This window comes from Paramormyrops kingsleyae, chromosome 22, assembly GCF_048594095.1.
Source record: "Paramormyrops kingsleyae isolate MSU_618 chromosome 22, PKINGS_0.4, whole genome shotgun sequence".
Lineage (NCBI taxonomy): Eukaryota > Metazoa > Chordata > Actinopteri > Osteoglossiformes > Mormyridae > Paramormyrops > Paramormyrops kingsleyae.
Window position 1 is genome coordinate 13806896 of NC_132818.1, and position 14792 is coordinate 13821687.

A 14792-nucleotide genomic window follows, 5' to 3' on the forward strand; every position below is an offset into this window, starting at 1 on the left:
TAATAGTAGGCCTAGTTGTAATAGTAGGATAACATTCTGGGAACATCAGGAATATTGGAGACTTGGAACGTTTCCACACATTAATCGGAACGTTCCGTAAATCAACAGATATTAAAAAATTGCTTTGCAAACGCCGGTCTGCCTCTCTGAAGCCAATTGCCTCCACGTTATAATATGTAAAAAGAACAACTACTTTAATGTCGGAATATGTTCACATAACAGCGCCCACAATCCCGCTTTGACGGATTTCTTCAACGCCTTTGTATGCCAGGTGTTTTCCGCAGTCCTGCTGTTACACATAATTACATTTTGAACTGCCATAAATGGTTGGGTACAAGCTGAATTGCCTGTTCGGTGCCGTGCTGGGGTTGTTTTTTCTGGCCCAGGGCCACCTCTGGGGGAAACACTCGGAACCAATTCCGGTTAAGGAAAAAGTCGGGCACTGGCTCCGGCACTACCTTGGTGGAAACGAGGTAATAGATTACGTCACGTTCCCCCCCGCACGTTTATAATTTGTTGTGTTTGTAATCGGTGATCAACACTATGCCACATTGCATCTGCTCTACCTGTGTGTTTCTCTAGATGCTTTAAATAGAGCGCACAGCCGCTATCACCTTTCGCGCTCATCCCACACTCGTTCTTCTCCGCAGTTATTTTTTATAAGACTTATTCATGATCGCGTTTCTGAAAATACAGATATTACTTATTAATGACTGCGTCATCGCATGTTCCATTAGTTGGAATATGCAGGTAGCCAAGGTACTGTTTTAAAGTATGAGGATGCGCTGCTTATGACTGCTTCCCGGAATGTTTGACACTACAGGGCTACGTGCTGCTATCTGCTTTTAATTAACTCGAAACATGGCCAAACTGGGTCTCTGTTAATGCAGGTATTTGCAATAGCGAATAAAACCTAAAACGCTAGCTTTGCGCCAGCCGGGAATCGAACCCGGGTCGCAAGAATGGGAATCTTGCATGATACCACTACACCACTGGCGCATCTGGATATAGATTCCACCCACCTGCTGAAGGTCGGTGTTCATTACGAAACTGTAGCACCTCAGGTATTTTCTGTGACTCAATATATTCTGCCATATAAACACATGTAGTCATAAGGTGATTTGAAAACAAGCGACAGCTAAACGCCTATAGTTCATTAAAAGTGTCTGTCCCCAAATCGCCTTTCACCGCATTTCTCGGAGGGTCACACGATGGCGCCACTGCTACACTCTTCTACAAATCAGACGAAAAAAATAAAAGCTTTAGGCTGCCTAGTCTTATTTTCCCATGGTTACCATGACTTTCCTCCCTGTCATTATTGCGCTTGTTGTTTGTTTTTCCTCACTATTTTTAACAACTCCACTGTTCATTCACACATTATTTCAACACAGCCCAGCATGAACAGAACTCTGTACTCTTTCATAAACACATGGAGTGTTCGACTAATTTTCTGGCGTTCCTGTAAACAGCTGTTACTCATGAAGACATGAATAGTCTGGTTAACTGTATGTGTAACATTTACTGTCTCACCCTAAGGCCAGGAGTGGTGACTTTGATCATCCAGGGTGTGATGTGACCAGTACACATCTGAATTTAGTTCCAGGTCTTCAAAACAGCATATACTTGCAATGGTCCACAGGTTCTGGTAATCGCAGCTGATCCATTGCAAGATTCACCACAACGTGTACAGTGCAAAATTCGTACTCTGAATCCAGCACAAAGGATTTAACTTGTCCACAAATGGAAACCAGAAGGTTATTAGTTTTCACCCCATAAGACAAGATGCTGTTTTATCCTTGAGCAACTACATGTATGTGATCCAACATGATCACATCAGCCAGGGGAATGTTCAGTACAAGCAAGTGGAACTGTAGCATCGGGTGCATCAACAGAATCCAGGGATCACTGGAGGCCATCAAACCTGTAGCATATGCCAAGGGAAAGAGGTTAAATCTGCTTCCCACCGACACACCCATCAGAGGTCAACAATGTCCCCACAACAATGCACTCCCAGTTTAATCCACACTTCATCCACTGCCGATGATGTGCCTTCCATTACAGTCTCTTTAAACAGTCTTTGGTCTCTGTTGTTTACCTCCATTCAGATTCTGTTTGCCTGATTTAGAAAGCTCTCCAATGATAACATTGTCTATTTGTTATGCTGGTGGCCATTTCCTCGCAGCTAAGTGCCTTGAAATATCCTCCATTAGCCTGTGTGCCTCACACTGAGTCCCTGTAGTGCTCCAGTTTCCCTGCTCTCTATGCACCCCACGCCCCTCAGTCCCACCGGGCGCTAAACTGGGTCTCTGAATTTGCCACCTCAGACACACTACAAGTGATGTCTCGGCATAGAGCTCACCTCTATTTTTTCACAACCTCCGCGCTCATGAAGTTACAAACACGTCTCTCATATTATATGTGTATGACGTAGGCGGAACAAAATTCCGTTTTCTGCCAAAAGCTTAAAAAAACTGTTACATGTTGCTATGGAAACTACGCCGGTGAGGACATAGAGGTTTTTCAACGAGGTACACACCCAATCTACCACGCCTCCACTAACCGCGTCGGGTGCAACTCATGGCACCTACACCCACAGACACGTGACAACTTCCATACGACGCAAAACACCTGAAACCCTTAGGACATCTCTGGTAAGAGAGTTCGGGACCCCTCCGCGCCATATTGGAAACAACTGGTTGTAGATCACAGAACCTAGACGAGTAATGCGGTAGCCCCTACCTGTAGTGTTACTATCATGACCTTGTTTTGACGATACCGTTAAGAAAACTCTCCTCCTTCAAAAGTCTTTCACACCTCCTTCACATAACTTCTGTGGGTGGCACAGCCAAAAATCAGGTTTTACGTCTATTAGCGCTGCTTAGGTGTTATGTATTTTCGTCTGGTCAAGGTTTCTTATGCGCATTATTATTATTATTATTATTATCATCATCATTATTATTATTATTATTATAGTACGCAAAAGGATGTCCAGACTGTAAATACGGTCCTTTCCGGACGCTGCGCGCATATCAGGCCATATAAAAATGCACAGCGACCTGCTTTTCCACTGTCACAACATCTGGGGCCGCAGGTAGAGAGTCAGACTGCAGTGCCCGCGAGCTGCAGCACGTCCAGCGCTTGCTCGAGCCGCTCACCTCGCGCCGCCATCGAGCGCGCTACATCCCCCCTACGCGGGCCGGTGCTCCGGAGCCCGCTGAGGGGAGGAGGAGGAGGAAGCCAAAGAAAGGGGGGGAAGGCTCAGCGTCGCGGATCCGCCTTCTGGATGCAGCAGAGCCATTTAACACTGCGGTCTCCGCCAGCCTCTTACGGCGTGGGGCGGGAGGGGGGGGGTGTTCACGGTATGGAGCTCCGCTCCCCGGCGCTGACAGCGGACCGCTGCCTGGACCGAGCGCTGCCAGTGATGGCGACACAGGCTCAGAGAGCGCCCTGACAGCCTTGAAGCCGTCGCTCGTCATAACGACTATTGGACATTTCGGGACATTAATTTTGTTTGCTTTTTCTATTTATCCTTTCGTTTTTGAGCGTAGAGCGTCGCTCAGCTCACACATCGACCTACTCAGCCCTTCTCGGCGCTCACCTTTCTGTTTGTGCTGGATGTAAGGTCCTTGCCGCTATCCATCTTTAAGATAAAAGCGGCCGCTCTCTTTCCGACATGCATCATGGCACATAGGACAGTCTGGGACCTCGTAACCGTACAGTACGTCGCTTATGCGCCGCCGGGGATCCGCAGTGCAATCGGGCCGTGAATCGTTTCGCTTTTTCTCCACCCCGGGAGTAGCCTTTTATTTCATTTCCTCCGTGCCGAGTGACACCACTCCCACCGAACCGGAGCATCTTTTATTATTATTTTTTTAATTTTATTTATTTATTTTTTTACCCAAGACCTCACGGCTTTCACTTGTGCGCTTTGCAGCCCAGGCGCTGTAGGGGTGGATCGCAAAGCTTTCTGGGCTAGGCAAAAATACAGACAAATTATACACACGGAGGATGCATCGCGTGTGAAATAAATTAAAGAAAACAGGGTCAAGATGGGGAAAGATCAGGAATTGCTGCAAGCAGTCAAGACCGAAGATCTGATTACGGTGCAGAAGCTCTTACAGAGACCCAAACCAGGCAAAGCAAGTAGGTGACACTTAACTAATTTACTTTGCCCCATTTATTTTTGTTTGGGGGGGGGGTTATCCTTCAATTTACTGGTATTTATTTATTTGCCTTTTCTATATAGGATAGACCCAGTGCAGTACGGCGTGGATGCGTGATACGGTGTATACTTGCCAGTAAAAAAAATATTAGGCTGTTAAATCCGGGTTGCAATAGAAAGTGGACATTTCTGCTCGTTTGGGGCATCATTGAATGCCTGGCTTATCGTGCTTATGCTGCCCCATATCGTACTTTGGGGAAATGGTGTTAGGGTGCGATTGGACGTGCAAACGCTGCACGCTCATGTTGAGCCAATCGTAGGTGGAATACCATCCCGGTGCCAGCCCACTCTTACGGGATGCGCTAATGTGCGTTACACAACCGCGGCTGGCGTGCCCTTCCTTACGCACCGATCGCTCAGCGCTAGGTGAACTCAAAATAACGACCCTGGTAACTTGGAAATGATCGTTCTAGCATCTCATGTCATATGCTGGGTGCGGGAGGGGGCAATCACACGCCCATAGACTAGCCTATGAAAAATCACTGACACGAGGTTGCGACGAGGCATCGCTCGTAAAACCATTTCATTACCGTACTCTGGAGCTGCCAAAGGGGGCAAGGTGGGCGTGAAAGGCATCGTGTCAGACAGCTCAGCATGTGGGAATGGTCACTGTGTATGGCAACCTGTAAGACAGGTCAGCTTGTGAGACTGGTCATTGTGTATGACAGCGTGTACAACAGTTCAGCGAGTATGACAGTGTATAAGGCAGGTCTGCATGTGGGAATGGTTACTGTGTATGACAGCGTGCTAGACAGTTCAGTGTGTATGACAGTATGAAAGACAGGTCAGCGTTTGAGACTGGTCACTGTGTATGACAGCATGTTACTTCAGTGTGCTTGGCAGTATGAAGGACAGGTCAGCGTGTGAGACTGGTCACTGTGTATGACAGCATGTTAGTTCAGTGTGTATGACAGTATGTAAGACAGGTCAGCGTGTGAGACTGGTCACTGTGTATGACAGCATGTTAGTTCAGTGTGTATGACAGTATGTAAGACAGGTCAGCGTGTGAGACTGGTCACTGTGTATGACAGCATGTTAGTTCAGTGTGTATGACAGTATGTAAGACAGGTCAGCGTGTGAGACTGGTCACTGTGTATGACAGCATGTTAGTTCAGTGTGTATGACAGTATGTAAGACAGGTCAGCGTGTGAGACTGGTCACTGTGTATGACAGCATGTTAGTTCAGTGTGTATGACAGTATGTAAGACAGGTCAGCGTGTGAGACTGGTCACTGTGTATGACAGCATGTTAGTTCAGTGTGTATGACAGTATGTAAGACAGGTCAGCGTGTGAGACTGGTCACTGTGTATGACAGCGTGTACAACAGTTCAGCGAGTATGATAGTGTATAAGGCAGGTCTGCATGTGGGAATGGTTACTGTGTATGACAGCGTGCTAGACAGTTCAGTGTGTATGACAGTATGAAAGCCAGGTCAGCGTTTGAGACTGGTCACTGTGTATGACAGCATGTTAGTTCAGTGTGTATGACAGTATGTAAGACAGGTCAGCGTGTGAGACTGGTCACTGTGTATGACAGCATGTTAGTTCAGTGTGTATGGCAGTATGTAAGACAGGTCAGTGTGTGAGACTGGTCACTGTGTATGACAGCATGTTAGTTCAGTGTGTATGACAGTATGTAAGACAGGTCAGCGTGTGAGACTGGTCACTGTGTATGACAGCATGTTAGTTCAGTGTGTATGACAGTATGTAAGACAGGTCAGCGTGTTAGACTGGTCACTGTGTATGACAGCATGTTACTTCAGTGTGCTTGGCAGTATGAAAGACAGCTTGTTTGACAGTTCAGTGTGGACAGTTCAGGGTGTGTAAAACAGGTCTGCATGTGGGAAAGGTGATTGTGTATGAATGTGTAAGACAGGTGGCAATGACTACTGTTAGACAGTTCAGTGTGTATGACATTGTGTAAGACAGATCTGAGTGAGAGTGGTCACTGTGTATGGCGGCGTTTTAGACAGTTCAGCGTGTATATGACAGTGTGTAAGAGGTCTGAATGTGGGAATAATCACTGTGATGACAGCATGTTAGACAGTTCAGTGTGTATGATAGTGTGTAAGACAGATCTGCTTGTGGGAATGGTCACTGTGATGACAGCGTGTTACACAGTTCAGTGTATGTGACACTGTGCTGTGTAAAAAAGGTCTACAGTATGTGTGGGAATGGTAACTGTGTGTGAAAGAGTGTTAGACAGTTCAGTGTGTATGATAGTGTGTAAGACAGATCTGCTTGTGGGAACTGTCACTGTGATGACAGCGTGTTACACAGTTCAGTGTATGTGACACTGTGCTGTGTAAAAAAGGTCTACAGTATGTGTGGGAATGGTAACTGTGTGTGAAAGAGTGTTAGACAGTTCAGTGTGTATGATCAGTGCGTACGACAGGTCTGTGTGCACGAATGGTCACTGTGTATGGCAGTGTGTGAGACAGTTCCATGTGTATCACAGCATGTTACCCAGTTCAGTGTGTATGACGGTGTGTAAAACAGGTCTTATTGTGGGAATGGTCGTCACTGTGTATGACAGCATGCACCCCCTTCTAGTTCCTGTGCATATCCTGTGCCCTTGACAGCATTAAAGACAGGTCACTGTACAGTATGAGACTGGTCATTGTGTATGACAGCATATAAGAGAGATCAGTGTGTAAAACAGATCACTGTAGAGATCATTTACTTTTGTTTGACAGTGTAAAACACATCAGTCTGCCAGACAGGTTTACTGTGTTACACAGTGTGTAAGGCAGGCAGGTCAGTGTGTGAGAGAACATGTAAGACCAGCGTGTAAAACAAGACTTTTAAAGCATGTAAGGCAGGTCAGTGTGTAAGTGAGTAAGACAGGCCAGTGCTCTCTTTTCTACAGCACACATGACTGTCTAATCAAATCCTTAAGCTAAGGCTTGTGAGATCATAACAATTCATCTGTGCTAAATGGGTTACCCTTTGGAGGTATTACCCTTCACTTTGCCATTTATAATACTTCATAAAAACAACATTAACATCGCTAACTATATTTAATATTTTTTTTCTATTAAAAGAAGCCAGAAGCCTGTTGCGGGTTCCAGACAGAACCACTTGCAATTGCCATATTCTGCGGGGACAGACGTCAGCTGATACGAACAGGGACCTGTGAGATAATTGGTTCCCAATTAGGCCAAGGTCTGCTGCAAGCCTTTCTGCCGCCTTCATATAGCATCTTGGTGGAAGATAACAGCCGTGGAATTTAGGACAATATGAATAGACCAGTGAACCCCATGCGTTCAGCTCCCCTCACCCTGTGATGCCTCCATGAGCCACCATCGCTGATCCCCGGTCAGCTTAGACTTCCCAGAATCCGCCTTACCTTTAGTTGCGAGTCTCCGCGTCAGTATAAACACGTGTCTTGGGTCTGCTTTGAAAATGACTGCGTTGTTACAGCGGTTAAGGGTGCCTTTATTTGGGTAAGTGTTTTTTGGACAGCTGTAAATGGAGTATACCTGCTAGACCATCATGGAGAGTGCCGTAATACTTGTGCAGTGGTGAGGACTGCAGGGGGTGAGGTTTTGGCAGCACCGTACCCCTACTCTAGGAAGCGGTGGCTAGACGCAGTCGATGATGTCGACATCCAGAAGCCATACAGCCATTCTCGCCCCTCCTACAACAGCCAGCAGATGAATACTGCTTCCACGCGAGTGCATTTCCTGATTGTCACGTATGCTTTAGTAAGCAGACCCAGGAGAACACTGTTGCACCCCCAGAGAAAAGGCAGGTTATGACATCCTCCTTGTGTGATTGTTGCTCTGACGTGCTGTCGGGCGAAACCAGATCCTCCCGAGCCATCGTCTCTCACTGTCCCGGCCTGGAAACTGAGCCGGTATCGATCTGCTGTCCAAGCTCAGGGTACTTTCTGGCTGCTTCAGCCGTAGCATCGTTGACTGTGTCTATTAAGCAATGGTGTGCCAGGGGTCACTGTGTCACCCAGAGGTGCTGTTTAAAATTCATGTTTACGCTCCACCGGCCACAGAACGGCGACAGTGACCTGTCCTGAACTTAAAAAACACTTATAAGTCATATAAGTCAGCGTAATGGTTTTCTAAGGCAGTGCTTAGATAATGCACTTCCTGTGAGCAAATGTTAGCTTCCTGTGACAAAGTCTCTTGATTTACTGGGCTGCTGCTGCGGATAGAGTGGCAGCATGGGGACCTCATGTGCCTGTTTACGGGCCTGTCTTGTGCTCGCCGGGGGCCCGCCCCTCGTTCATTAATGCAGCTGACAGATGCTGCACACTGGCTGAATTACAGCTGCTTCCTGAATCCCCGGAGTAAGGCCTTTTTGTCTGCCTAAGACCCCATCTGGTCCAAGGAGGAGCATCTTTCATAGATGAGATCGAGAAGGTGCGGTCTTCTCCCAGGGTGGTGTGTGGTTTCCTTCACCATGTGTCCCTACAGGTGCTTACGAATGCAGTGGGGGTCAAATCAAAGTCAGCAATCCCCTAACCCTAACCCTAACCCTACAATCGATCACGACCACGACTCCCCTCTGTCACAATGCTGGCAAGCCTCAGAGAAAAATCCCAAGTGACAGCGCAGAGACGATTTACATCTGGATTTAATGGCAAGATGGACGACTTTCTCACTGTGCCCCCCTCCCCACATAAATCCAGTGTTTTTATCTCAGCAGGGGCCTGTGCAGTGACTACACTCACAACAGTGCAGTAGATCTAACAGTGGATAAACTCACATACCGGCGAGGGGGAGCTACTCTTTCAGATAGGATTTTGCATAAACACAAGCAACTCAGTGCCTTCAGTATGTAACTGCTCCTCCTGGGTGGGGTCACCTGGAGCTCATTCCAGGTCGCACAGGTCGAAGGGCTTGGCTACACCCTGTAGGCATGCTACTCCACCACAGGGCACACAGTCATACTCTACAGGCAATTTAAGAATGCCAGGTAGTTTAACTGCACATTGGGCAGGCAGCCCGATTACCCAGCAGAACACAGTAACACAGAGAAAACATGCAAACTCCACGCACACACACAGTGCAGGATTCAAACCCATAACCTGCCAGTGTGAGGCAGCCCAACGAACCACCACCAATAGTTAATAGCAGATATTTTGCTTTATTCCCCTCTAAGATATCAACTCTGCATCTGTGTGCCGTCAATGAAAATAAAAGGGCTTAACTGGGGGAGAGGGAGCAAACGGGACATTTGGCAGTGAAAAAAATAATTATTCTGTCATCGATACCATCCTGTCCCCAAGTGGCCTTCCTGTCCTCATGTGGGTACAGCCCATTAAACTACTGACCCTGGAGCATTGCTCCCGTCCGGCACAGAGTGGCTCAGCCGCTGCAGGCCTGCAGGTGGCAGCTTTCATTACAGGCAACAGGTGGCGTAACGTTTAAGGGCACAAACTGAATTACCCCGGTGACACAAGCCTGAATTAACTCAATGACGCATGGGTATTTTTAGCAGGAAGGGTACTAATGCAGTTCCTGAAGGAACCAGTCACTCACCTGGTCCTGGAAGGGTTTTGCCGCTAACAGGTAGAGGTAGAAACTCCGTATGAGCCCTGAAGAGCTCTCCCACTCGTTATTCACTTCTTTGGTGTTTTGTGTCCCATGCTCTGACTTTCTATTGGCTGTGACCCCATATGCTGGATCCAGGTAGACTGTCCTGCCATTGGCTGGCCCGTTCCTGATGCTCCACAGTGGATGGATGGGTTGGAAAGGTAGAGAGGAGAGAGGCAGGCCCACTGGTTCCAGGGTGTCCTTCCTCACGATGACCGTGACAGCGCACCGGCGTGAATTAACAGCACAAGTTGCCCATAATCGATGTACACAGTGCACACATCCACGGCAACAAACTTCTCTGCCTCACGCTGGAGCACGGTGCTCGTGCTGGGGGGGCGGGGGGGGGGGCTGACCTGGATAAAGATAAAGTCAGCTGACACCTGCACACAACGCAGCATTTACCCTTCTAAAGCCCCCGGCCCTCAGCCACGTAAACAGAACCGGCCCAAAATAAACACCCGGCTCCTGGATCCGGCTACAGTGGTTGGGAGTAGGGCGAGCCTACATGGAGGAGGTAGGATGAAGGGGGCCATCATTCGTGTCTCCGCTGAACCTGATATGTGCTCCATGGACCATGTTCCAGCTGAGGGGGGGTATATGATATTCTGGGCAGGATAAAACAGGGATATATTATGATCTGTCTATAGACTCAGCCTCCCAGAGGTCCCAGGAGTGACAGTAGTTAAGCAGCAGCCAGCACTAAGGTCAGGGAGGCAGCCACTTAAATGCTGAGGAGGACAATGCTGTTGAAGACAGGGTACATGGTTTGATAAAGCAGACAGCTGTATGAATGAGAGAAATGGTTGTTCTGGATAAAATCAGCCCAGAATGGAAACATTACCAATTAATGGCAGGCTGCACTATTAACCAGTCGTGCAGTCATGCTGTAACATGTCGCCATGGGGGGATGGTCCACCATGTCATATGATGAGAACATGCATGGGGTCCTCGGACATTTAGAGGAAGCAGCTGTCAGGTCGGATGAGGCCCGGAGGGAAGAATTAAGATGGAAAGAGTCTAGGAGAGCTTGTTGAGGGTCAGCCGAGAATGCCAGTGCTGCAAAGCATTGTGGGTCAGGTGTGGCGTTCAGGCCAGGAGTGAGGCTGGCGCTCACCTGCCGTGGGGGCAGATGTCTGACATTTTTTCCAGGCTTCTCCTCTTAACTGCTCTGTTCCCCCAGCCTCACCCACGCTTCACCTTCAGGGGAGGTGTTAAATATAACACATACAGAACAGTGCACAGACCCCGCTCCCCAAAAATGCACATTAACATTGTGCCAAGGGCACTGGCTACCCACTTTCTGTGCAGGCAGCCATCCAGGTGATGTCTGGCAGCTTCCAGTGAATCGATGACTACAATCCTGATTTTCTGTCCCATCTTCGTCATCTTGGCTAGCATGTGTGTGGCCTCTTTCAGGGCCCGGGCTGATGTGGAATTTAATAGATGCAGGACGAGAAGAATAGCTTGTTTTTACATTTACAGGAGAACTGAAAGGAATACATGCAGTTTCTCTGTTCTTCAGTGGGTCTTTTTTTAGGAAAACCACAGAAACCATGCAAGGTGCACACCAGCTGTGGCAGGAGACTGGAGATGTACGGTGGGCAGGGTTACTGTGAGCTGCCAATCACTGCCCGGCTTAACCCAATGGGAACCGACAAAGCAACCAATGGGAAATGGGTTCAGCCTGTCAGTGTGGACCCATGCTTCTCCCACTGTTGTTGCCCACAGTCACAGGTTTGGGTCTTTAAGCAGTTTGCCACCCCCTGCTCTTTGCACTGAACTCTCATAACTGTTAAACGAAACATTCCCACAGATGCAGGAGACTGGTTAGCTAAAGGCTAATGCTAGGCTACCAGTTCCTGAATGACCTCTGGCTGCTGGTTTTCAGTAACCTTCAGTGAATTTGGTGCCAGGAGTTGTGGCAGGCACACCCGAGTTACACGGAAGTCTGTACCTCACCGGTGACACCACTGGCAAAAATAACCAGGCAGCAGAAACTATGGAAATGGGCGCAGCGGAGGACAAACTCTGTGTTGTGACAGCAATCCGGCGAGTCAACAGCTCCGGCACGGCGCAGAGGAGCGGAATTTAACTGGTGTACCCGGCAGGAAGTCTGGGAGGGGTCGCGGTAGAAAATGGAAAACGTTAGTTGAGGGAACAGTTGTGTAACTCTGTAAAACTGTCCAGGCTACCATTACAAACATCACCCTTGGATCGGCATGAATCTGTTTGGTTTATTGATGTTAGACATCCCCCTCCAGCTTGCTCCCCACAGCCCGCCGCCAGTTCCTTGGATGCCACGCCCCCTGCTGGCCTGTGATAGCTCTGTGAGATTTCGGTAAGTGAATTGGCCAGCAGGTGTCACTGTTTTTTTGTTTTTTTTTTAAGAAAAGCCACACGAAACCCTCCCCCAGGGGCCGTATAATAAAAAACTCTGAGGGGGATATTTCTTTCTCCCTAATAACTACGCCCCTGTCAGTAAAGCAGGTCCAAGCCGCCTCAGCGCTGCCAAGCCAGAATCGGCCGTGTCCACTCCTACGTATGGCCTTACGTGACCAGTCGCAAACCCCTGTCACAGTCAGGCCTGCCAGAATGGCTCAAGCTAGGAGCGTATCCGTTGATTCCTTGCCTTCAGGTCTAGGGCCCGTTCTCAGAAGGGATCTGAAATAGCACTGAGTTATTCCAAAAAGGGAAAAAAAATCAATAGGGAAATGTCTCAGAATCCAAGGGGGCCGTCCAGCGTTCATCAGACCTGGTTTTCTCTGCATCTCCTCAAGGAGGAAAATAGATATCCGTCATGTGGGCTGAGCCAACATTTTTGTCTGCGTACGTCTGAAACAAACCGGGCTCTTTGGCAGGGAGGTGCGACGGACAGCAGTCGCACGTAAATTGTTTACTACCCCTGCTGCGGGTGGGGGGGGGGGAGTCTAACGCAGGTACGAGCAGCACCACACCTGCCATTCACCTACTGGTAATCTGCTTTGAGGCCCCTTGGGACGGAAATGGTCGCCGGTGATGTATTGCACCAGCACAATTTCGCCGTCACCCTGAGCCCATAGGAACTGCTAAAAAATGAGCAGAGTAATGATTCTAGCATCAAGGTTCTGTTTGTATGGCTTTGGTTCCCACAACAGGTTTATTAAGATCCCAGCACAGCGGCCGCCCGATTGATCCTTGTATCCATTTCCATCCGATCCCCGGCATCATTCCCCTTGGAAAATAGAATCTGTTGCAAATCAATTCTTTCTGCTCTATTTCTTTCCCAGACTTCCTCATTAGCTACAGGGGGAAAAAACAGACAGCAGGAAAAAAAAAAAGTGATCTGAGAAGTGTGGGCTTTGATGGCCGCCCCGCCCCCCCCCCCGTGTCCGTGGCCAGCAGTGGGGGAGTTCACAAGGGGTTTAGCAGCACCCAATGCCACAGAAACCGGGAAGTTTATCTCGGGGCGATGCACAAGTTCACGCATGTTAATGTCCATCAGCTACACACTGATCCAACACTGGGCTTAATGGCAGAGCTAGTTTGCTTGCTGTGTTGAGTGGTCACCTTCAGTGCATCTCTGGGGCTTCCAGATGGGTGTCACTGCATTGGGCGTATAAGGTGGTAATGGGCTTGGAGATGCCATTCCATGTTGGGAGGGCTGTGGATATTGAAATGTGGGCAAAATTGGGATGAGTTCACGCAGTCAGCTGCTCATGATTTACGGTGATATGAAACAGACCTTTGGGCTCTGAGCTCCAGGTCCAGAACTTGCTGCCTAGTGCCAGGTGTGGCCCGTCTGACCCAACACCTGCTCTGATTGACTTTCTTCTCCCGTCCACCTGCTGATCCTGTTCTCCAATCACACACAGGTGCCAGTGTGCTCGGCCTGTTCCGTCTCCCGATTTGAGATGCCGTCCCCGTTGTCCCCATTGTCTCCTCTGGCAAGGCGCGTGTGGGGCATCTGGGGCGGAGAGGCTCTGACGCACTTCCTTTGATGGCCGGGGTATTTTTAGTGCCTCAGGGCGGGGTGCGCGTCCCATAGCCACGCCCCCTTCACTTTCACTCTGCTTCTCCCTCGAACGCTCTGTGTTCAGCCAAAACTATGGGGGGCGCCATCCATCTGAGGGAGCGAAAGAGCAGGAGGCTGTGAGTGGGGGGGGGGGGCATGCCAATCGAATCACGGGCTCCGTTATTAAAATGAAAGGCCCTCCCCCTGGCTGTGCTGCCCCCCAGGAGGTCCATGCTTTGAAATCCCAAAAGGGTACCTGCTGTTGCACTAAGCAACTGTAAGCCTGCCCTGCTGAGTCCTCCCCGGCCATTTATGACCCCATGCTGGGCCTTAAGTTCCCTGTTAATTCCTCAATAACGTTTTGTTTTTTTGTTTTTAAAGAATCCCTCTGTTTATACACTCGGCCCTAGAATCTTGCCAAAGTCTCATTGTTTCCGCACTCAACGGCTATGGAAACTGTGAAATGGACAGTGACCCACACAGGCCCAGGGCCCCTGACACCCCCCGCCTGCCAGAGCAGGTGTCCGTTTGTAGGTCTGCATCTCATCCCCCCCCCCCAGGTCCACCGCCTAATCAGATGCAGCCATGTGCCCGCTAGGACTCGACACGGCATGTTACCCCTGTCCCCGTCGCATCTGTGCATCTCCGGGGCCCATAGCCCATGCGGGGGCCTGGCGAGACCCTGTCCGGGAGACCGGTGCTGTGCTTCCAGCAGGCTAAGCTGCCGGTTTGAGTCCCAGGAGAGCAAACATAGCTGTCCAGGGAGCAGGTCTGTCCAACTCTGTCTGTCTGTTCAGGCACTGAAAATGAATGCATCTGCGAGCCAGCTGGCATTCAAGCCCCCCCCCCCCACCAGCTCTGAAGCCCCTCTTTACTCTGTGTGAGGGGGTGGGAAAGTCTTCCAAAGCATGAAGTGGGGTCAGTTGCTCTCATCTCAAAGTCAAAGAGTGCGAAGCTGCTGTCTTTAGACGGGGTTCGAATCCCAGGGGGAAGCTGCATATTAATCTGACCAGCTTCAGCAT

The 14792-nt window shown here is 49.2% G+C and overlaps 1 protein-coding gene and 1 non-coding gene across 9 annotated transcripts in view; one reads left to right on the top strand and one right to left on the bottom strand.

Annotated features, from left to right (window-relative positions):
- Positions 1-928: 928 nt before the first annotated feature.
- On the bottom strand, positions 929-999 carry trnag-ccc (transfer RNA glycine (anticodon CCC)). Its single transcript has one exon. It is a non-coding gene; the product is annotated as a tRNA-Gly (tRNA).
- Positions 1000-3349: 2350 nt separating this feature from the next.
- Positions 3350-14792, top strand: part of LOC111849196 (caskin-1-like) — a 52455-nt gene continuing 41012 nt past the window's right edge. For all 8 annotated transcript variants that reach the window (XM_023821867.2, XM_023821870.2, XM_023821869.2 and 5 more), the window contains exon 1: positions 3350-4143. In XM_023821867.2, the coding sequence (XP_023677635.2) occupies positions 4050-4143 (94 nt within the window). In that variant the 5' untranslated portion in view covers positions 3350-4049. The remainder of the gene's footprint in view (positions 4144-14792) is intronic.